Source organism: Temnothorax nylanderi, unplaced genomic scaffold (assembly GCF_030848795.1).
Source record: "Temnothorax nylanderi isolate EJ_2023f unplaced genomic scaffold, tnyl_v1.0 TNYL_tig0025_pilon, whole genome shotgun sequence".
Classification (NCBI taxonomy): Eukaryota; Metazoa; Arthropoda; class Insecta; order Hymenoptera; family Formicidae; genus Temnothorax; species Temnothorax nylanderi.
Window position 1 is genome coordinate 925,619 of NW_027249087.1, and position 23,125 is coordinate 948,743.

At 37.9% G+C, this 23,125-nt stretch overlaps 1 protein-coding gene across 6 annotated transcripts in view; it reads right to left on the minus strand.

The window, feature by feature from the left end:
- The window catches only part of Rbp6 (RNA-binding protein 6), a 598,496-nt gene that overhangs the window by 52,254 nt on the left and 523,117 nt on the right, over positions 1-23,125 (minus strand). For all 6 annotated transcript variants that reach the window (XM_071701376.1, XM_071701372.1, XM_071701373.1 and 3 more), the window contains 2 exons: positions 3,396-3,478; positions 2,594-2,678 (listed from right to left, as the gene is read on the minus strand). In XM_071701376.1, the coding sequence (XP_071557477.1) occupies positions 2,594-2,678; positions 3,396-3,478 (168 nt within the window). The remainder of the gene's footprint in view (positions 1-2,593; positions 2,679-3,395; positions 3,479-23,125) is intronic.

The following is a 23,125-nucleotide window of genomic DNA, read 5'->3' on the forward strand; positions in this document are numbered from 1 at the left end:
CGTGTCGCCAACCATTTCCTGCGGGCTCCCGTCGTGCTAACCACCCTCTTGCCGCATCGCCGACAATTTGCCGCTAATTGATTTCCTTCAATTATTGCTCGCGTGTTATACGCGGCGACCACTACCTAGGGAAAGGGGGTAGGAGAGGGGATATTTTTTCTCTTTTATATTATTTCAGTTTTCTGTTAAAATATTCGTAATCAACGGTTTCAACGAAGAGCGCGCTCGTTGTTTGAACGAACGGTTGTTTCGCCCCGAAAAAGTATCCTGCCGTTTTTGAAGACGTTCGAAAATACGCCACGAAACGCGACCATTTTCCCATATCCTCCCTCGCGGCTCTTAATTATATCACCCGGTCTTGTTGCGTAACCTCGCAGACGACAATTTCTACGTTAGAGCTTCGTTCGCAACGCTAAAATTTCAACTAGGTTCTACCAACGAATTGACAGCCGCCGAACGACGAACATACGATCTCCATCGAGGACTTGTCGTTTTGTTTCCCCATCGGGGTGACCTGAAAATTGCCGTTCACCTTGTCTTTCGATTTCCTGTTCTCTCATTCCGCCTTCGTTGAAAACTCGATGTCGGTGTTAATTTCTACGGCGTTTTAATTGAAGTGCTTTTAGCGGCAAGTGTGATGGACACCGAAAACTTAATTATTCGACGTCGGTAGATGATTAAAATTTAGTTAGACATGACTTGTAGAGTTACTGTTTGTTCACCCTGCCTATCTTCATTAATATCTAAAAGAAGATGTTTTTTATATAATTATATTTATTTTCAAAGTATATTAGCATACTTCAATAATTTTATTAAACTAACAATGCACTATAACTTGAATTATAATAATTAACGTTTCAATTCTCAATATGTTTCTGGTTTTTCAATTTAAAAATATTATAAAAATAATCGTAACTCATAAAAAAATGTATTTTAAGAAAACAGAATAAACTATTATCATTGTCTTTAAAAGATCATAAAATCCACATAAATTTAATTTTTAAATTTAGTAACGTTTTATTGAAAAGAAAAAATTTTTTCAAAATGTTTACTTTATATTTTATTGAACATTGTGAATTTATAAATCGAAAGACAAAATCCTACGAGGAGATACGTTCGACGCAACGGCGACTTATTGTTGAGCAATATTGGATCGTTTCGGTCCGTTTTCTCTCTACATTTGAACACTTTGTTTATTGTCCTACTACCTGCGTTACTAATTACCTACGAAATAACTACCAGTCTTTTGTGACGTTTGTCTCGTTGCTACATGTCTACTTCTTTTCACTACGAGAAAATGAGGCCCCATAGGTAACTACTACTTCTTTATTAAATCTGCAATTCGCTACGCGTTCTCTTCTGCTTCTACGATCACAGTTTTACCGAACATTGCCAACCGCGAACAACTCCGCGGAAATATCGCGTTCTCGATATGTATTTCGAACCGGTAAATAAGAAACGGTTTTCCTAAATCTACGATATTGCACTTTTTGAAATTGATATTTATCACGCCCGGTTATTTGATCACTGATCGACATATATTAATTAATACTTTCGATTTCTTTCGTTGACTACTCACTTTAAAACGAAGGCTAGAACAGTCTTAATCGAGGAATGTGTAAAGTGCTGTTTAATCTAATATAATATTTTATTAAAAAATAACTCATTTATTACGAGAGACTAACTTTTTCCTCGGCATGATTCCTTCCAGAATCTTACAATCGATTATAAATAAAAATTTTTAAGAACACGTTGTCTTCTTTGGCCAATTAAGTCTTAAATAGATTCAATAAAATATATATTTCTTTTATATGAGTGTATTCAAACTATTGAGTTTCTATAATTTCTGCAAATCTAAATCGATCTATCCGAAACAACAAGTTTTGGCACGTATCAAATGTTATCTTTGAACAAGATTGAGAAAGAGTATTGTGTTTGCGATTTAAAACCGTATATTTTATTATGTCGTCCTTCAATACATACGAATTGTAAAACTCACGATGACATACTACAATAAGACTTGTAAAAATTTGGTTGTCGAGATAAACAACGTAAAAAAGGAAGGACGACTGATCGATTTAAACGAAACAACAATCGGACGTAAGTAAGTGACACCCCTGGATGAGCTACAATTATTGCGGCCGCGAAAGGGGTGTAAGTATTGTTGGTCATAGGCCGATCGTGGGTATTGGATGGTAAACGGCGCCCATGTCGAGGCCCTGAACACCGAGCAGATCGCTCATGGAGTAGGTGAGAGCGGCGGCGCGGGACGCGGCCGCGACCGGATGCGGCCGGTAAGACGCCGCGGCCGCGGCCGCGGCAGCTGCCGCGATCGCACGCTTCACGTCGTAAACCGCCGCCGCGGTGGAAGCGGCCGCGGCGGCTGTCGGCGCGGCTGCACCGGCCGCGTACTGGTAGGTAGCGGCCGCACTCGGAGCGGCGGTAGCGACTATCGGAGCCAGCAAGTGATGGTGAGGAGGCCCGGCGGTGGCTGCCGCGGCTGCATGTGCAGCGGCAGCGGCCGCCGTCGGCAAGGGATACGGCGCGTAGCGATAGGTGGTGGGGGTGGGTGTCGCGACCATCACCAACTCACCGTATGCGCCTCTGCTGGCCGCTCGCGTCTTCGCCAGATTCGCTGGGAGCATCACTTCCTTTGGCTGTGCCTTCTTGCATTCGACCTTGAAATTTTAGATAGAGCAGGTAAAGAGAGAGGGACGGGTAAGAAAGACGGCCGACTCGAACAAGAGTTGAAAGGAAGCTGATGATTAGGACAGGTGTCGGACATTTCGTAATTATCTAGGCGAATTGTTCAAGTGTCGATTATGCATCGATAACGTATGAATCATCCTTGACAAGATATTAAAAGAGAAATTAAGAACATTATTTTTATTATTTGTTGCTTACTCTTTCCGTCAATCATTAGATAGCTAAAAATACTAAAATTTCTGTTTTTTGCTAAAAATTTTGTAAAGAAATAACTAACTGTAGAAAGTGAGAGTTTTGAAGACGATATTGACTGGGTAAGCGCAGCGAGCTTACCTTGGGATTATTGATACGAGGTAGCATCAAGAAAATACTTGACTCGTAAGAGAGCTTTTCGTTGTAGTGGAAAGCAAATAAAGACTTCTGTTACGGGAGGAACTGTAGCCAGTTCTTCCCTTTTTCATCTATGATTTCTCCTGCATGTACATTTCACATGCGTGTCAAATATAAATAACAGAGATAGACCTTCTCGATTATACGGAAAATTAATTCTGCTCAACACTGCAGGCAGGGAGCAGAAGGCAAATACCTTTTGACGCGACCTCTGAGGTTATATAAAGTAAAGGGAGAGCACCCCTTTGGGGGGGCAGAAGGTTCGTTCTACGAGTAGACTTTACAGGCTGGCTACTCACCATTTTGTTGTTAATTTCGTGGAAATGGATCTCGCAGACTTTGTCGACGACATCCTCGCTTTGAAACGTGACAAATCCAAAACCTGAAAGTAAAAACATTCTCATTAAATTTTTATTACATTTTTGTCTTTAATATGATAAATTAAAATAGCAATTAAGTGATTATCATATAAAAAGGTCTCTACTTTTCTTCCAAATTTAATTTTGTAATTTCTTACGTCTTCCAATTTTCCAGCTTTAACGAAATGAATCATAATAATCCTTGACTTCGTTATCCGTATCATATCGTAACATATCGTATGCATATCACATTAAATGATAAGGTAATAAAAAATGGGAGAGTTATTTACTATAAGTATAATGATATCTTAGCGATCGGATTAATTCGCATTAATAAATGCGTCTACATAATTTTGAATTAGAGTAACTGGTAGTGGCAGGGACGCGAAAGCTCTCCGATTTTGCTGCATATTCGCGGGGATAAGAAACCATCCCGGATTTCCATTAATTTAGCTGACGGAGTAAACGAGTCTCGCTTCTTCCCTCGTACCGCACGAAAACGCGGTCTGTAAGCGAAATCTCCGCGAAATTTATTTCAGCTGAAGACGAACAGCGGGGAGAAGGAGAGACAGCGAGCCGGAGAAGAGAGCCGTAACTTAATCAAGCATCAAGGGTTATTAAAAACTTTGCATTGCTCTCCGGGCGATTTTAATCTCGCCTTTTCCACGCGCTGGCGCTTCTCTTCTAGCTAGTAATTCAGCGCCGAGATATCCGGCAAGCGCGAGTTATACGAATCCAGCGCGCGATGTTGCTTAAGATAACCAGGATTTAGTACTTCCGTACCAAAGCAGTTGCCGAAGCTGCGTTAGGTGACCCGTAATTAAATGCATCCGGTGGTCATCCGGGAGGAATGTAAGCTGGCAATCCGCGATTCTAGTCCGGTTTTGTGAGGAAGTTTGCGTAAAATGCGGTACGTTGCGAAGGTTACAGAGATTATTAATTTCCATGTAACTTATCTCTATTAATATTGTCGAAATTGATTTCCTAACGAATAAAAGATTTAAACATTTAATGAAACTTTCAGTTATTATGACTTCAATGTTCAGGAAATAGTGAGTTTAACAAACAAGAAGTAGTACGCTTAGGAGACAGGAGCGGGGGAGGGAAAGGGGAAGAAACATTCTATATATATTTTTTATAACAAAATGATTAAGATATATTCGAAAGACTCAGAATGTTTACATTTATTTCAGTTAGAAATTAAATTAAAGGATGTGCGATCGATCGAGTGAAAGTCAGAAGAAATAACCTAGCTTGCGATAGATATCGTTCGCTTAATTGTCAAATAAAACGGTCAGGCCAGAGCCGTTGCTTCGGGAAGAAAACTTGCTAATGTTGAGACAATATGTGCGTGACACATTCAATTATTCAACGCTGACACCATTAATCGTTCGGCTTGTTCTCTGCCGGATTCTTTCTCGCTTACATCTCCTACGCTATCCGTCGACGGCATACTCACTCTCATCTCGACCGTTTCGTTCCGTCTCGCATCCTCTCATCCATCTAAGCTCCTCCTCTTGCTACGGGTATAGCACAAGTGATTAAGTTATAAACTTGGCAAGACGTCCGTTTGAGCGCGGAAGGGGCTTACTTCATTTATGTAATTTATAGTACTCTGCCAGTCTAGCTAACTCCACGAAGCCCAAGCACTCCCCTAACACAAAGGCCATGTCCTGACACCGGTAACATTTAACTACCCTACCTTGGCCCCCTCCTCCCATTACTTTGACGATTCTCTCCCCGCGAGCGTAGTGCGACGCCATGGACTACCGTTGACATTCCTTGATAGTGTTCGTCTTTTCAAATATATGTTGCGCAGAGTATTAAATAATCTCCCTTTAGGAGAAAGTAAAGGATTATAATTTATTTTATAGAAAAAAAAAATATATAATATATTTTCGATTATATTCCGGCAAACGGACTCTCAAAATGTCTTTAATAAGATAAAGTATCGTATTTCTTAATTGTTTCGAAGGTAGAACCCTTGTCATCTTCAAGGCCTACTTTTTTAAGGCGTTGAGAATGACGAGGGACCGGAACAGGATGAATGTGCTAGCACGGTCAGCGATCCGCGCAAGATCTAATAAATTGTGAGTGGTGAGACGATCCTCTCTCGACCAAACTCCGAATTTTCATAAGGAAATTTATCTGTCGTGGCTGGGCGACCATAGCCACCCCGCAAAGCTCCATTTTCGCTCCGTAGCCAACGTACAAAAGAACGTAACCGCTCTCGTCGATCGGCCTCGCAGGGTTGAATGAGACGAGGAAAAAATGCGTGCTCAGCTGATCGACCGTTGGTTGCCAGATGTGCTCATTTCAATAAAAAAAGCTCGAGATATCCTTCATCCCGTTCTCATGGTCCACCCTTTTGGTCTCTGAGAGCTCCTTAAATGATCTATAAGTCTCTCTCAACGGCGTGAAATTACCGTCGCAGCCTCTCTCCATCGCAAAGTTATGGCGCATCCTTCTTACGAGGATGCAAATCGGGATATCTTGAGGATTCATAAAAATCGTGAAGTTATGGCGAAAAAAATTATTTACGATCTCGCGAATGGCCACTCAAATGTATTATGTTGGACCGATATAGTGAAAGCTCGTGAGTCTCTCATTATTATGTAGGTATATTGTTATCAAGTGATGTATCAAATTGTCGTTTGATTTACAATTAATAATATTCGCAGCACATACTTATTACATAATAAAAAAGACTTAGTGTGTTATGAGAGAATATTTAATTTTTAGACATTGGCTTAGGTATCTCGGGAAGACTAACTCCCGTACTCACTAATATGAGCTCCTGAAAATAGTTTTTTCAGGAATAGTTTCCAACATAAAATTTGTTGATATTTATTTAAAATTATGTAAACAAAACATGTGATATTCTACCCTGATTTATTCTTGCAATTCGTTTTTTAAAAATAATTTTACGGCGCACATACTAAGAAAATTATTTCTATATATAATCCTTTCAACTATAGCATTATTCTCGCACATTTCTATTCTCGCGTACATTTATTTCTATCTATCTGAACCAAGTGTACCGACTAAACGTACGCATAATCTTATCTTTTACAGGCTATTCCGCTTTTACCGAAGAACGGGGAAACTAAACCCAATCGCCGCCGATTGCATAAACGGTTTGTCGCGTCACATTCGTCGGATTATTCGGAATTCCGTCGAGCAATTTTAATAATTAGTATATAACTGCGTCAATTTCCACGTTCTCAGACGTGACGACTGTCTCGTGCGTGGTCCTTGAACGGGAACGGCCTGGATCGCAGTCTGCCCAGATCATTTGACTTCACTGTGCGTGGAGGGGCTGCAACCCGACGTGTCGGTGGCGAGGGGATCGATGATCCTCATTGTAGAGAGCTCGCTTTCTACTTTTCGAGGATCTCTCTTCTCTTTGTCGAGCATTTCATACTGACCACGCGGGGCTAAGTCCTTAATCGGGTAAATCGAGTCAGTTGTCCGGCTCTGAACGCGTCGAGATAACGCGGTTATCGCGGGCGATTTTTCCATGAACAAAATCGGTCGTTACTTCACGTTTTCGGGAGTGACGTATTAAATATCGCGCGATTATAGTTATCCGCGTTTACGTGTGATGCCGGTGGAGTTGTGTCGAGCATCGAGGGAGCTGACAACCCGAGAGGACAGCCTGAGAGGAGGAGGAGGCCTGGGAGAGGCATCGGGCATCAGCGGAACAACTTTGCGGTAAATATTAATTTTTATTTTGTGTAAGAGTAATTTTTTTTGTTTATTCTCTCTTGAGCTTTTTTATTTCACCATGATTTAGAAATAATAGTTAGAAGAAAAGGAATAATTTAATATTTTATAAGAATTGATTCATGTAAAGATTATTTTTGGAAAATGTATAATAATTATTTAAACAAATATCTAGTTAAATAATGAATCAAACGTTCAATGCGCATAAAAGTTATGTTTTAAAACATTAAATTTTTTGAACACTGTTTTAATACAAATTTTATATTTGTTTATTACAGAATGAACGTAGCTACGTGGCAGATATAATTCCGCTGTTGCGTATCGAGGTCGGTGAGTAATAAATTAATATATATCATAGCGATATATATATATATATCGCTATGAAATAGAAGTTTTTTTCTAGTATTTATAATATTACGCAATAAATATGTGCAATCAAAAGGGGATAAGACGGAGACGCCATACAGAGCAATATGAAACATCATTTGTATCCTTGTTGGTGCAACTCTACTCCTTGCGTGAAGAAATTGAACGCATGACGAAGGAGAGAACAACAGTTCTCTGTTCTCACCACAGTCTTCTTTCTACTCGGTGGCACTCTACCTTATCCCTTCGCCACCGCTCGTCGTCCCCTTGTTTCTTCCTATACCGCTTGTTCTCCCTCCGATTCTCGAGTATAATGCGACCCCGCCATTGTGCCGAGCGAGCGCGTGTTAACGTTTAAAAGCCGCGCGGCAGCCGGCGAACGCGTTTCAGAATTTTATCGTGCATTGAGAATAAAGGTAAAAGGTTTCTTTCAAAAGGCACGCCGCTGGAACGATTTAAAACTTGTAAATGGATACGAGGAGTTAGACCTCCGCGCTCTTTCCATCTTCCTTCGGCCATACCCTTTCCACCTTCGCCCCTGTCTGCACATAAAACTTCCGCGAACTTTTGTTTGTTTCCCGCGATGTATTTACGACGCGGAATCTCGGTGATCGATAACGAAAGAGCTAGCAGGCAACATAGTGACTATTTTATTTTTAATGTCGTTGAACTTTGATGACTCGTTTTACGAGGAGTGCCGACGATAACGATAACGGTTACTTCACTTGCATGGGTCGCTTCATGTTGAGATTTAACATACCGCTATAGTGTTAGTGTTGCGATTAATTCTTTCGGACAGCAATTTCATTCTTCACACTAATAAGCTAAATAATTAATATTACTGCTACCTTTCGTTTTTTAAATCGTTGAGCTAAGATTAAATTATTTGATAAATCGAGCACCGTTGATAAAAATAATAGTATGTAAATTTAATGTTGAAATAGATAATTTTTCACGTCAGAATCTAGTTGTATAACGTCAGAGTCATACAATTACTGTCGATTATAATAGTATTCTTCGCAAATACTCGATAATACCTCTATAATTAATAATATTACGGCCACTCTATTTTTAATGTCGTCGAACTTTGATGACTTATTTTACGAGCGACATCGACGATACCGATAATGGCTCTTTTAACGTAGTTCTAACATTGTAAAAGAGGTCATTTCATGTTAAGATTCAGCAATAAAACTTCGTTATTAATTTTCTCTCATTTAACGTAATGTCCGTCGATGTAGTTGTCGAGTAAACTCATCTTGTAGCGAATGCGCTCAAATTATTGGTCAATAATTGAGTAAAAATAGCATGATGCTGGACTGACAGTTATAATTTTTAACGTCATGTAATACTGACAGTAAATACATTTAATGTCCGCTGTTAAATATGCATATATCATTTACTTATGTTCTATTCTGAATCGCTAATTAGCCACGCGGGCTTCCAATTCCATCGAAGGCTATCGTTATTGAACATATGTATCATTATACCCGATTATTATTGATTAGGCATTTCAATACATACAACACAATCACCAGTTAGGGGTGTCAATTAATCAAGATGGTGGTGCTGGAATACAGGTGCTGGAATTAATTTCGAGCTTCTCGTCTTGCCGTAACCTTAATCTCCTCTCTTTGAGGTGATAATAGCCTAAGTTCCGAAGTAATAAAGACGATTATAGGTGTTCCTTCGTATCATTTAATAATTCTGTCATGAAAGTTCCTCGAATATAGGATTTACGCGCGTAATCAATCGTTCAAGCACCTCCGTAACATCAGCAATATTGTATACCGTGTACTTTATCTCCCTGATATCGATACCGATGTTAAGCTCGCAACAACAAAGACGCCCGACGATCAACTAGCGCCTTACTGTGTAATTAGGCGTGTATTACGTGGCGATCCGGCTGTCGATTGAAATGGTAATAAATCAAGTAAACCACCCGAGAACCAATTTGCGCCTCAACGTACCGTGAACCTAATCGCCTTCTATCGAGACGACCATAATCTAAGTTTCCGAAACAGCGATCGACACGGCCAGATAAACGCCCTGGTTCTCAAAGCGCGATTTCTCGTGCGATTCGTCGCCCAAGTCGCGATTGCACGTCGCGATTGCCACGAATCGCCTTATCGTCGATTGCTTTTCCTTTAACGCAGAATATCAGTAGCCTTCCGGTTTCTTAGTACGATAATCGTTCGCGAACTTGTTTTCTCTCTCATTCTCGGGATGCAGAACCATGTTAAAGCGACAAATCATACATATTTATATATATTACATATAATAATAATCCATTTAAAGAACACATTGCGACGATTCCAAATATTGTTACGATTATTATCAGATAATTCTAAGAAAGAGTATTATGCTACATAATAAATATACAGTGAATAGTTATCAAGCTGCACACGAGGCATAAATCGAAGCACATTTTTCATACAATTTCGTCCGTACCGCAAACAGTGTGTAAATAGCTCGTTTATTGTGACCCGTTTATTATGCTTGCAACTGTATAATAATCCCGTTATAACGCTCTTAATTCCTAATTCAGTTAATTCGGTTCAATACAGAGTTGATAAAACGATAACGGGAGTAACGAACGGCGACCGATGCCTTTGACCATTGCCGAGTACGACAGACTTTTAAGTCGTTCCCTAAAGGAGAGGGGAGGTTAGTAGTAACGATTATTGCTAGTCGGCCCAGACCTGTTCCGGACAGGAAGTTAGTGGCCAATAAAGGTCCGTAGCACGTTACTGCTGGTCGTACACTCGAGTTACTGAGCTTTCGTTACGGTCTCCACGGATGTACCCGCCCATAACCGATTAATATGTTATTGCATACGAACTATACGCGGTCTATAGACTTTCTCATTGACCACGATATCGGTAATCGTTCCTAAAGTTTCTATGACAAGCTCTAAATATCTGCCATCCTTCCGTTTCTCACGCGGTGTGTTAATTCGTAATAACTAGTGGATGAGGGACATAAGGTTGACATAACTCCTAATGGTTGATCGTTATTCTAAAAGTCGCATATTGTAACTGCTGTGGCTGACTGCTGAAATGCAAATTGCTAGGGGCAAAATCATCTTTTATTTTTTTCAAAGCGTAAGATCGGAAATAATGAATGCAAACAAATTTTGAGGAAATCTGGACAATCGTTATCTCAGTTATTTTATAGACATAAAGCTAAGAGCTTTTAACGTTTTGAAATGTTTTCTGTGCGAATATATCAATAAATAAAAATCTTTCATCACACGTAAGTAATATAGGATAAAAAATTTAAGATTAATAAAATAACTCACTCTGTGTACATTGCATTAATTATTATTATTAAATTATTAATTATATTTATTAATATCTGCATGCAGTTACGTTGTTAATAATTTCTGCTTAGTATGAACTGTGTGTTGGCTTCTTTCTTTTATCAATGTAATTTACATATCTCACAAAGATTTTGAAAACATTTCGATAATCACAATGTAAGCAATTTAGAAAATAGAACGTATTAAGTGCTTTCTCTCTCTCTCTCTCTCTCTCTCTCTCTCATCGCGCGGATATAGTCTATATAATTTAAAATATCTGCCGCGTCATGGAAACCCCACGAGGTATCAATGTCTTCAAGTTTATTAACAATTCCAAGCTGGTTCTGAAATTTGCTAGAGTAAGTTTGCTCCCAACGGATAACGCTTTTTCGACGTTGTGCGATTCTAAGTTATATATTTATATGTATTTCGGAGATATATATACACCCTCGACTGTGGGAAATCGCGTCTTACGCTACCGAGCACGTCTTGAGAGTTACCGTGTTGGGAATATTGAGTGGGTTTATGTACTAGATTATGCACTTTGAAGATTTTGTCATTTGGTAATCATTATCTATATTTCGGACTCTCTACTTCTCCCTTTCTCCTTCCCACTCTTTCTCAATCTCTCTGTCTCTCTGTCTCTCTCTCTGTCTCTCTCCATGTTTCTCTTCCCTATCCTTTTACCTTTCTCACTCTCTGATGCGGTCTCAGTTGGGCTGAGTAACGGATATCAACTTGTTGATTTACCGTGCCAACCACGAAGCTGTGGTTCTGAGGCGTCCGAACTCTCTTGGCAAGCCATCACTTTCTAATAGCTGCCCTAAAACTCGTATATAGCTACACCGATCCGTTACTCCTTGGCATCGATCAGCGCTACAGTCCTGCCGCGTTTGAACCACCTGGGTATTCGTCGTTACTAATCCCTGAATTATTCACAGACAGGTATTATCACACGTTTCATGTGACATCCTACGTTAGGGGAATACGAGCATATATTAGAGTATATATTTTGAGATGTCCTATATACGTAGCATCCAGAAAGTCTACATATAAAATGCGCTCATGTACAATACTTCCTCTAAGCTAAAAATTTTATAGCAAATTTAAAATTCATCTGATTTTTACAAATATATGAAAACGTTTTGACTATCAACACTATATTCGTTAATAAAGTATCTTTTTTTTCTTTTCTTTGAGTAGACCATTTAAAATTAATTGAAGACTAAGATTTCAATATTAATTTACATGTCTAAAGCGCAAGCAATTCGCTAAAATTTTTAAATCTCTTCACTATTAGATAAAAAATATAAGCGAAAAAGAGAGAGACTAGGCGATTTGATTTAAATTTTTGCACAATATGCGTCAACTCCATAAAACTCATCAAAATATACATATGTTCTTGAAGATATCGCGAAGCTTTCGAATTTCTAGTTTAATGACGAAGTTAATTCTTTGTACACAAATATGCAATTATGAAGTGTATTTATAATTTATATCGCCGTAAAATGCGACAATGATGCTGTTAAGAATCTGCCAGAGTCAATACATAAATGTACGCGAGTGTGAATGATGACAGACAACTGGGCGTAGATTACAACCTGCACGCCAAACAAAACACTCGAAATCCGTTTTTGTCTCGCGTTTGTGCGGTCGTCCCTCGTGGAGTTATGCCGCCATAAATTTTCGGAGATGTCGCGAATGAGTGCCTATATAACCGTAGATTGTCGGAGTAAAAAGACATAGGAGAGATGCCTCGTCTGCATTTACTACATGCTGATGTAGTATTTTCGACTATGTACATGTATTTTGTCGCATAACATGAAAAATTATTTCTACCTTATTGCAACTGACTGTAATTCAATATTCAGGATTATGCATCGTCAGACATAAATAAATATTAACACATTCAACGCCAGGCGTATTTTATGTGACTTTCCGTTAATGCCAATTAAATCATTTAATATTAAAAAGAACAATGAAACATTTAATTTATAATTACATTGAATTGCACAAAAAATATAATACGTGATGTATATTTGACTATCGCACACCATGACGGTCACCGATGACCGACAAGACGGTGAATCTGTTAATATTATATCATTAATGACATTTCACGGGCTAAAATAAAAAAATATTTAGAAATATCGTATCTCAAAAAAAAAAATTATTTAAATTGTTTTCGAATGCTATTCGAATATTTCGAGTAAAAAATACTCTTTCTAGCCTTGTTCTCATAAAGGTTTCAGTAAATACTTTCATATAACTTTCGCTTTTAGTATTTTTCACTCTAATCATGTTAGGATAAAAAGAAAGTTTACGACATCACGGTGCAGTGATTATAGGAGGAACGTGAAGTACAATAATATCTGACATGCAGGAAAAGGATGTCACAGTGGTATCTTGTTAAACAGAGCGATGGCGGAAACGCGTGGCACGTTAATTAATCACTGTTAATTAGATGTAAGTTTCTTAGATGCGAGTCAACCGCTTTTTGCCGCTGTCGGCTGACAGGCTTCATCGGGGACGAACGGAATTGCAAACTGCACTTTACCACATCTCGCATTTTGCTTAGTACGCAGCTGTGCTGGCGTCAGACGTCGGGCTCGTTCTATCTTCCCGCCATCTTCCCTTACTTTGTTACCCCCCTTCGAGTCCTCCGGGAAGGGGATTAAGCGAACGTACCAAATTGAGGTGCTTAAGTCGTCAAGAAGCAGAGGCAAAGAGGATGAGGGATTGAGAGTGTGCGAGAAAGAGAGAGAGAAAGAGAGAGAGAGAGAGAGAAAGACAGAAACGCAGACAGGCACAGAAACCAAGAGGGTAAAGCGAGATGCAGGAAAATTAGACGAAACTCTGTGCTTCCTTCAAGCTGGATTGTGCCTTATGGACAGTTATGGATACGTTCTTTCGTCCATGAAACTCCGATATATCATTGATAATCAAATCAAACGATTGAAAGAGTTCGCGGATTTCCGTAATAGAATTCAAAATTCTTTCTGTGCATCATTTTCAAGTTTATAAACTATCGTTAACAAAAATTTTATGTTAGAGTTTCGCGCGAATACACTGAATAATCCTAAGCCTATGTCAAATTCAAAGTTGAGACTATTGTCAAAATAATTGAGTGGTCGTCATTTTACAACAACAGAGATTAATAGGAGAACTGTAAAAATCGATCTGCTAAATCGAGCTTTCAAAGCAAGCGGTTCGTACGAATAATAATTTCGATAGTATATCATCTCTTGGTTGATAATATCGTTGTAACCGCTTGATTTGTATCTGCGGGACTGACACTAATCTACTCTATACAATTTCTACGTTTGAAATTTAGCACCTCGGATCGGTTAAATGGCCCATACAAATTTCGATCATTTCATCCAACTCATTTCTACTTTTATCTTTGTTCCGCTTCTATCTTTCGCCCTTTCTTGAACGAATCTTATTGGCCATTGAAAATCGCGGCGAATTGCGGTCCGAATGGCTCCATAAGAACATAATTGAACGGAATCCCTCTCTATTAGGGGCACCCATCATCCGACAGAGCTTGCTGTTCTCGGCCTTCATTCGGCAGGAGGGAGCGAAGGACGGAAGGAGGGAGTCTTTTCGCCCTTTCACCGTTCTGCTTTTCGCATCTCTTCCGTACTTTCTCCCGGGTATCCGGGTCGCATCCGAAAAGCTCCACCTACATATCGTATTTGTCAGGTGCCTAGAAAGGAAAGTGGAGCGCCATTTCGTATGTAAGCCACACCGCGGGTTCCTTCCCGCGAAAATTGTGGCGATTTATTATCACCTTCCCTCGCTAAGAAATGCCAGCGACGCGAAACGCACCCTCATACAGCTTGTTGCGTAATGGCACATCTCCCTTACTGCTTTTGGTAATCTTTCGAGGATGCTAAAGATACGTTTGCCGCTCACCATGAAAGCTTTCGTAATACAATTTTGAAATACAGCCGTCATGACGTAATTGTGGAAAAATTTCAAATATATGACAAAAATTTATTGATTTATGTTTTACATATTATATATATTTAGATTACAGATATTAATCCTTAAAAAATGGAAAAAATGCCAAACAACACTTATTTGTTAAATACCCTTAAAATCACTGACGAAAAAATAACAGCTAAATTGATCCTCATTTTACATGTATACTAGACATCACAAACGCGCGCTTCGCGCGCGCTATTTAGCTTTAACACAATACACAACTGTCAAATCAAAATATACGAGATGACAGCTGCTCATGAAGTAAGCACAGCGAGAGAACCAAGCAGCATCGCGGAAAAGCGGCAACAATAAACTTCGAGATATGCGAGTATCGACTTAACATGCCTTTTTTTAGAAAGGAAAAAAAATTGATAAGAATATAGATTTTGGTAAGTTTGGAAGTATTTAACGAGAGAATTTTTGTTACACACGCTTTGGCGTTAATCTAAATTTTTTCATTTTTATTGCCAGAGAATCGAATGACATCGTTAAAGATGCAAATCAAATGTAAATTCCGCAATGTGTTGGAGTTATTTCGACATATTCCGATACGGTTAAAGAAAAGATAACAGATATTTGCTATAATTTTCGATAATGTAATTCTGTCATTCTTTCTAAAAATTTGATACGGTGCTATCTAGCTAAGCGCTGGAAACAGAATGTAAATTTCATTACAACTGCAGTACGGATAAATGAATCAGCATGTATGCGAACTGAATACAGATATTTTGAATATGAAATAAACGCGAAATTTTGGTGCGGAATTCCGACCATGCTTCCCCAAATACGTAGCGTTTTCGAGTTCAATACAGTCGAACGGAGATGAAGGAGCTAGTTTTACGAATGGAACCGCCGAATCCTTAATCATAGAACGTCCCGCTTATTTTCGTATTCATCTCTTAGTCGGCAAGATCTGCCGTGGAAACGAGTATAGTTGCCATAAAAGGATCGAGCCTGACAGATGAGAAATAGGGATGCGGATGCTGTCGTGGCAGAACGGGAACATCCTCCCGTTCGGTAGCCTCTCCTTATTGTAGCGTCTTGATTATGAGCAATAATGAGGGCATCCCCTCGCCTTAATCAACGCCGGTGGAACGGGTCGTCGGCGGCATCTTCGAGTTGTCGAATGTCGAGCGCAATTCTCAATTCGTAGCCTCGCCGAAATAATGAGTCTCGCAATCAGCGCCTAGGAAAATGTTTACGCTGCAATTACCACCGCCCGCACTGATCCGCATGCGAATTTGTAGGCGCGTCGCCGACGAATATATATAGACGTATTATGTATGTGCAATATAATATATGTAATTTTATACATAATGTGCGAGTATTATACGTACTCTATAACAATCAGTTGATAGTAATAATTTGCTTATTAGTAGCAAATTTTGATTATTACACGCAAATTATTTAATACTTTGTATCAATTAAAATTTGAAAATTGATTAATTACTTCTCATTTACAAAGATTTATTAAATCTAATATATTATATATCTAAAAATGAAGAGAGAAAATAAAGTATACCTAGCTCTGGTTCAATTAGAAAATATATAAAAATTAACTTATTTTTATTATTTCTTTCCATTTTTTTTTAAATTTTCACTTCTGAGAGAATAAAATCGTATAATTTTAATAAATCAGGAAACTAATTGTAAGATATTTTTTATAGTTGGCATACATAAATTTAATTTCACATTTCCTTGATATAAGAAGCGAATGTTCTTGACTATTCTACCGTAATAGTATAAAAATAATTTATTTTTTAATTAATTTTTAATTTATTTTTTAGTCAATTTTCAATGTCAATTATCAAACATTACATGTTTTTTTTTTAAACTTTGCCTCATATCAGTAATTCTATTTCTATAAGCAAAAGAATTATTTTAAGCCAGATGTTTTGAAGTCGTGATAGTATCTCGACGTACGAACTCGATATAGTCCGCCATATGAAAATCTAAGGAGAAACGTTTTCGAACTTTTCTACTTTTCCGATGCGAAAGATGGTGCCTATAAAGGAACTGAATAGGGACAAAAATCGACGGAGTATCTCTCCGTCAGATTTGTAAGATCGTAAAGCCTCCACCACGTTGTTATAGTCTACCCTTCTCGTTTTCCTCCGTATCGAAACTACGCGAAGTTTTATTATGAAATAATAAAATATCTGAGAATATCCGAACCTGCGGGGGCTTTGATTTACAGCCCAAGTTTTATCGTGTCGGGTTGAAGCAAAACGCGAGAAAGAAAGTAAGAAAGAAAGAAAGGGAAAGAGAAGAAGAGATGTGAATAGCTGTGGTCTTACCCGGTAATATTGCGCCTTGCATTTTACATTAGAAAGTTCGAGCCATTTCCTGACGTCGGTAACGTCGTCGTAAGTCGACGTGAGTGGGAGAGGATGAAAGAGGTAGAAAGGGATCCGGAAGGGAGAGAGACAGTAGCGCAACGCGATTTCGAAGCTGTATAGAGCTGTATTCTGTCGTTTTGCTATCTTCTCGAAATTTTTGCAATATGATACAGGGCCAGATTTACACACGCTAAATTCGAGATTCGGACGTTTGTTCTATACGGCAATAATAAACCGTAAACTGTGCTAGATGCTTCTTTAAAGACATTTCAGTATCTGTCTGATGGCATAATTGTGAGATATCACTGGTAAAATTAGGGCTTTCATTCCATACGGACTACGAAAATATACAATGATCAGAATACAATAACGCTTCTCAAAACTGAGATTATTTCAGGAATATGGATTTTGGCACTTTGTCCCAATTAAAATTTAGATCGCAAATGAGAGTAAATTTGCAAACATTTATTTTTAATTTTGAAGTAACACGCAGTTCAATTTAGTTCTTAAAAGCTTTTAATAATTTGGCGTTTTTCCCCTCCGAAAAAGTTAATATTAATATTAATTTAGATAATTTTACAATTAGTTAGAGAAGATGCCATTTTTGGTCAGGCTGGATCTTGGTAGCCTAATAATAAGTTAAATCAATTATCGATTTAAGGGGGATTTATTGTTCCAACAAAGAGCTGTTTACAAAGACTGACAAATAATCGGTGCGCAGTTTACTGAGTTGAAAAAAGTGTACAAAATTCAAATAGAAATATTATTATTAGGCTATTAAGATCCAGTCCGACCGAAAGCGGTATCTTCTCTAATTAATTAGCGATCGATATGTATTGTAAGATTCATATCGATCCTGTTTCTTATTATTGTTTAGGTAATTTTACTTATTGTTAGTGAGTAAATGACGTTATCTATATCTACTTTATATATATATATATATATATATATATATAAAGATACATATATATAGATACATATATATATATATAAAAACGCGAATTGAATAACTGAAAACTTGTGACTAAAAAAATATTTTGTCTCTTTGCTCGCGAAGAACGATTCTTTTACTCCTTGAATTTACTGATCGAATTTTCGTTCGATTTGCGGAAGTTCCTACAATATGCGCGAATTCTCGCGGCATCGCGAAGTTGCACTATTTCCTTCTTCCTATTTCTTTGTCTTTCATTGTGTCGAATCTTGTTTCTTCTTCGTTTCTTTCGAACAAGACTTTATCGTCAGGGCATTACGGCTTAGCAGCGTCTTGAAAAACTTTCCAGTTTTCACCAAGCGAATAGCGAGTCGAAACCCCATATAACTCGATTAGAAGACGGAGAAAGAAATGTAAGGGGAAAGAAGGGGCGGAGGTATATAGCAGAGTGAAGAAGAACAAGAAGAAGAGTACCTAGTTCAATTATCGGTACGCGGTGGTTGCTTTATTCTTCTTATTTATGTGTCTCTCTTAAGTCTTCCTCGCAATTCCGCGAAAAAGATATGTATATGTATATGTATATAAAAATATGTATATAAATATGCTTCTCTCTACTTCCCTTTAAATATAATATTTTACGACGTCGCGTCGCAACGTGATTAATATTTCGTTATAATGTATAATATTTTGCAGCTAGGATTATTACGATCCAAAATGAATAGCTAAACAAAGTACGCGCAGAAATTAATTACTCTGTAACGACCTTACCAATCTTAACGCAAAAAGATCCCCGTGGTCTAAAATGGATGGTTAACCAAAGTACTGGGTAGGAATTAATTACTCTGTAACGTCCCTACCAATTTTATTACGAAAGAATCTTTATGTTATACAGCGAACAGCTAAATGAAATAACCGACCATGATTAAGGACTGGAATATCGTTACTAATTTTCATAAGAAATTCATTCTTCTTGTGCTATTTCACACTTCAGTGATAATCGCGGAGAGAGATATTTTTACTACGGTACTATTGTCGAGACGATTATAGTAATTATTTATAGTATTAACTGTAATTAATAATTAAGATTCATGCAGAAGTGTGTATATAAATATATCGTAAAATTTTTGGATTGCGGAAACAAGAACTAGGATCAAATTTCGGATAAAATTAAAGAGAAATTTATTCTACATCGTTTACAGAATCTATAACTAATTGGATAATCCCTATATGTATATGCCGACTAAGTGAGACGCGTGCGGAAGGATCGGCACGAGGAAGGAAAAATGTAACGCGCGTGGGCACGACAGGATGAGTGGGGTGAAGCCGAGAGTCCATGGGGGATTTCAAACGTAATAGAGGCGGATACTCTAGCGGCACGCATTATTCTCGTTACGGGGCTGAAGCTGAGGTTTATGGCGCGGATGGTTATAGTCCGTGATAGCGGTTTATGCCCGGCGTTGCTGACTCCTTCCAGAATTGACGGTTGCCGCGAGCTATTGCTTCCCGTCCGTTTCTTTCCGTTTCTCCGTTTCGCCCTTGTCTGACTCTCTATTGTCATACTCTGTATTATTGCGAAACGTCTATTGTCATTTTCCTGCATTATATATCACGAAGAGATAATTTTTAATCTCGAAATGCATTAATAGACTCGATTAATTAATGTTGCTTGTCCCGATTGTCCGGGCTTTCTAAATTGTAACTCTGTTTTATACAAGATACATTTGAGACTCGTATTAAACTTTGTTCGTTTATTTTACTTTCAATTGTACAATCAGTTTTTTGAAAATTTTGAAAAATTAAAAAAATAAGCTATACATTTATGTAAAAACTGGTAAATATCTTTAAATGTCTTTTTCTTTCAAATTAATATTATATATTGAAAATTTATTTAATATTTTTCTGTCATGAGATATATCTCTGTATGTTTAATGGAGAGATGTTAAATAGGTAGGCCTTTTAACAAAATTTTCAATTAACACGTACAGGTGGAACGTTTTACGATACCTTTAAACTGAAGCGTTCGCGAATTGGACTATTGCGTAATAAAAGTTAATTCGCTTTATTTATTAACGCGCGCGCAACGCGATGCATCCGCTCGTGCTTGATCACCGACAATAATAATCATTATCGACCGCGGCGTTACAATAGTTAATTGCTCCCTCGTTCGATGAGGTGAACGTAGATAATAACGAATTACTATAGGAATATCGAATGAAGTGTATTCCCAAACGCCGCTTAAGCACCGCAAATTATTAATTACCTTCGTTATAATCGGGCCGCGGGTGGATCGTGGCGCATCTATAAATCAGGGTGTTTCTCCCCCGCAGCCGGTGTTTTTCCTCTCCCTCGAAAACGATTAAAATGGCCGGCGATCAGAACGAGGGTGGAGGGAAAGAGACGTACGTGCAGAAGCGAGGGTGAGGCACGGATCGGTGCCTGAAATAAAATGCTCGTATAATTCCCGTTCTTATCGGAATTTCTCATTTTCGAAAATATTATATCCCAATTCGGTACAGGGGAGAAGTAGGGAATGGGGGAATAGAATTGCGAGGACCGATAGGACGGATAATTCCGCGATTGTCCACCGGCGCGTTTCACCCTTTGCGTCTATCCGAACCCCCCCTCGCCATTGTCTTCGCTTCCTCCCTTGATCTCACTTGTAAGCATCTTCCTGGCTGCGTCGTTGTAACGGTCCGTAGAACGGCATTACATTAGGCTATAGTGGCCGCAGTAATCTCAGCTATGTGTATCCATTTAGCTCCGGGCATACAGTACGGCCTATCCAGTGTAATCCGAGCTTAATTGCCGGCCGAATCAATGCCATCCGCTGTACATTCGATCCTCCCGACGGTCTCGTCTCCCTCTCCTTCGACTCGGTACTTATTACGCATGGTAGTATCGGTTAAGAGTTATCGATGAAAATCGATAATTGAATGGTTTTTGCAAAATAGTCGTTTGTTCTAAAGGTACACGTCACCAAATTACATAGATCAGATGTTACTATAACATAAGGATATACATAATTTATCGGATTTTATATCATTTCACATTATAAATAATTTTTTTATTACAAGTTTTTCCAGAGAAATTGAGGTAAATTTGGGTTAAAATCTGCATTAAAACAACTCTCTTAGGGATATCAAATAATATGAGTCAAACTCATAATAATTATTTATAAAAATTTATATTCTCGCTCTTTCTCTTTTCCCATCTTTTTCTTTCTCTTTTAAAATGATTAATTTTCCCTGATTTAACCTAAGAAATAGGAGCAGGATGCTTAACACGCACGTACATGTAAGCAAAATATAATGCGACAGTATTAGAGGTGAAAACGATCGTTAATTAAAAAGACGGTTTAAGACGATGTTAGAGACGGTCGTTAACGTCCTTCTCGCAATGCCCGAGAGAGAAGTTTGATGGTACGAAGGTGGTAACAACCCCTTTGGGTGATATGATCCTTTAAACACGATAATACCCAACGATGAGCTTCCGACGTACCTAAGGGAAATTATCGAGTGACTACCATGAAACGAGATAATAAGGTTCGTACGATCGTATGAAGTGCATTTTTCGAACAGTCGAGACATTTGTAAATTATTCGTATAGAAAATAAAATTTTAGAAATGTTAATGTCGCTCTCTTTTTACGCCTAATTACGATCGGCGTCATTTAATAAATGGAAATAGTGAAGAGCATGCTTGAGAGGAAAAAAAGAGAAGGAGACGACTGTTCCTTGCAGTTTAAATTTAGACGTAGGTGAGGAGGTTTTTGTAGCGTCGCGGCGTTATGGGTTCCGCGATTTTATTGCTCATAAACCGGAGGAAATGAATGAAAGTGTCAGTAAAGACGCGACCTCCATCTAAAGCTGTTGTGCTCTTTATCGTTTCTGGTTTGTCATCCGGTTCTGTGAATACAAACATACATGCAATTTATTGACGAAAAACGCGATAGTTCCAATCGAAATACAAGCACACATAACTAATTCAGGAAAAACAATTCACTATATCGCAACTCGCGAGACATGATTTGCACATTACTAAAAAGTTGCCAACACGTTATTAACCATATATAATAGGACAAATTTTCCATGACAATTCTTTGGAAATTAACTTCTATTTATTCGTACAAATTTTTATAAACTTGAAAAAATCACAAATGTTTAGTATCATATATTATATATTAAATATTACATGTTAAAAAATTAGACGGAAAGAAAATATCGTTGTTACAAATATAAACGTTTTAAATTATCATTTTTCCCCTATCTGCAATATATAAAAGTATATATATATATATAATCAGTTCTATATTTAAATAAAAAAATTAAATTGCATATTGAGATCGTAGGAATTTTCAAAATAACTTTATTCACAATAGTCATAATATAAAGTTTTAAAACAACGTGATAACATTTTGTGAAATAATTAATCTTTAGAAGAGCGACGATAGAATAGAATATTATATTGTATTTAATTATCGCTTTTTATCGTTAATGAATTTGAAAAAATGTAAAGACATGTGAGAATACATGAAAAAAATTTGATCTTTGTTATACAACGCTCTTCATTATATAATTAATGTATGATAATTTAACATGCAATTAACATTATTCAGGGATATCACGAAATTAAATATTATTTATATATGTTACTGCAAATTGTATTCAATTTTTCTCATCAGCAATGAATTTAAAAATTACATTTTTAATCATATTTAACGACAAAAAAAATAAATACGCGTTTATATCCCACTTACGGTGCTTTTTATTACACGACCAGTGTGGCAGGATAATCTGAGCGTACAATTAATATAGTTCGGGCATAATGCACTGTAATTTATCGTTGGCCACCGTTACATTTTGTAACATTAAATATCAGCCGTTTTCAGTTGATACTACGTACGCCAGCTTCTACGCCATTTAATCCTCTTTGGTCTACTAGCATGTCGAGATCGATCGGGGAAGCTTGCGAAGCTTGCGAAGCGAAGGCTGGCGCACCGCGAGCGCGTTCAATTAATC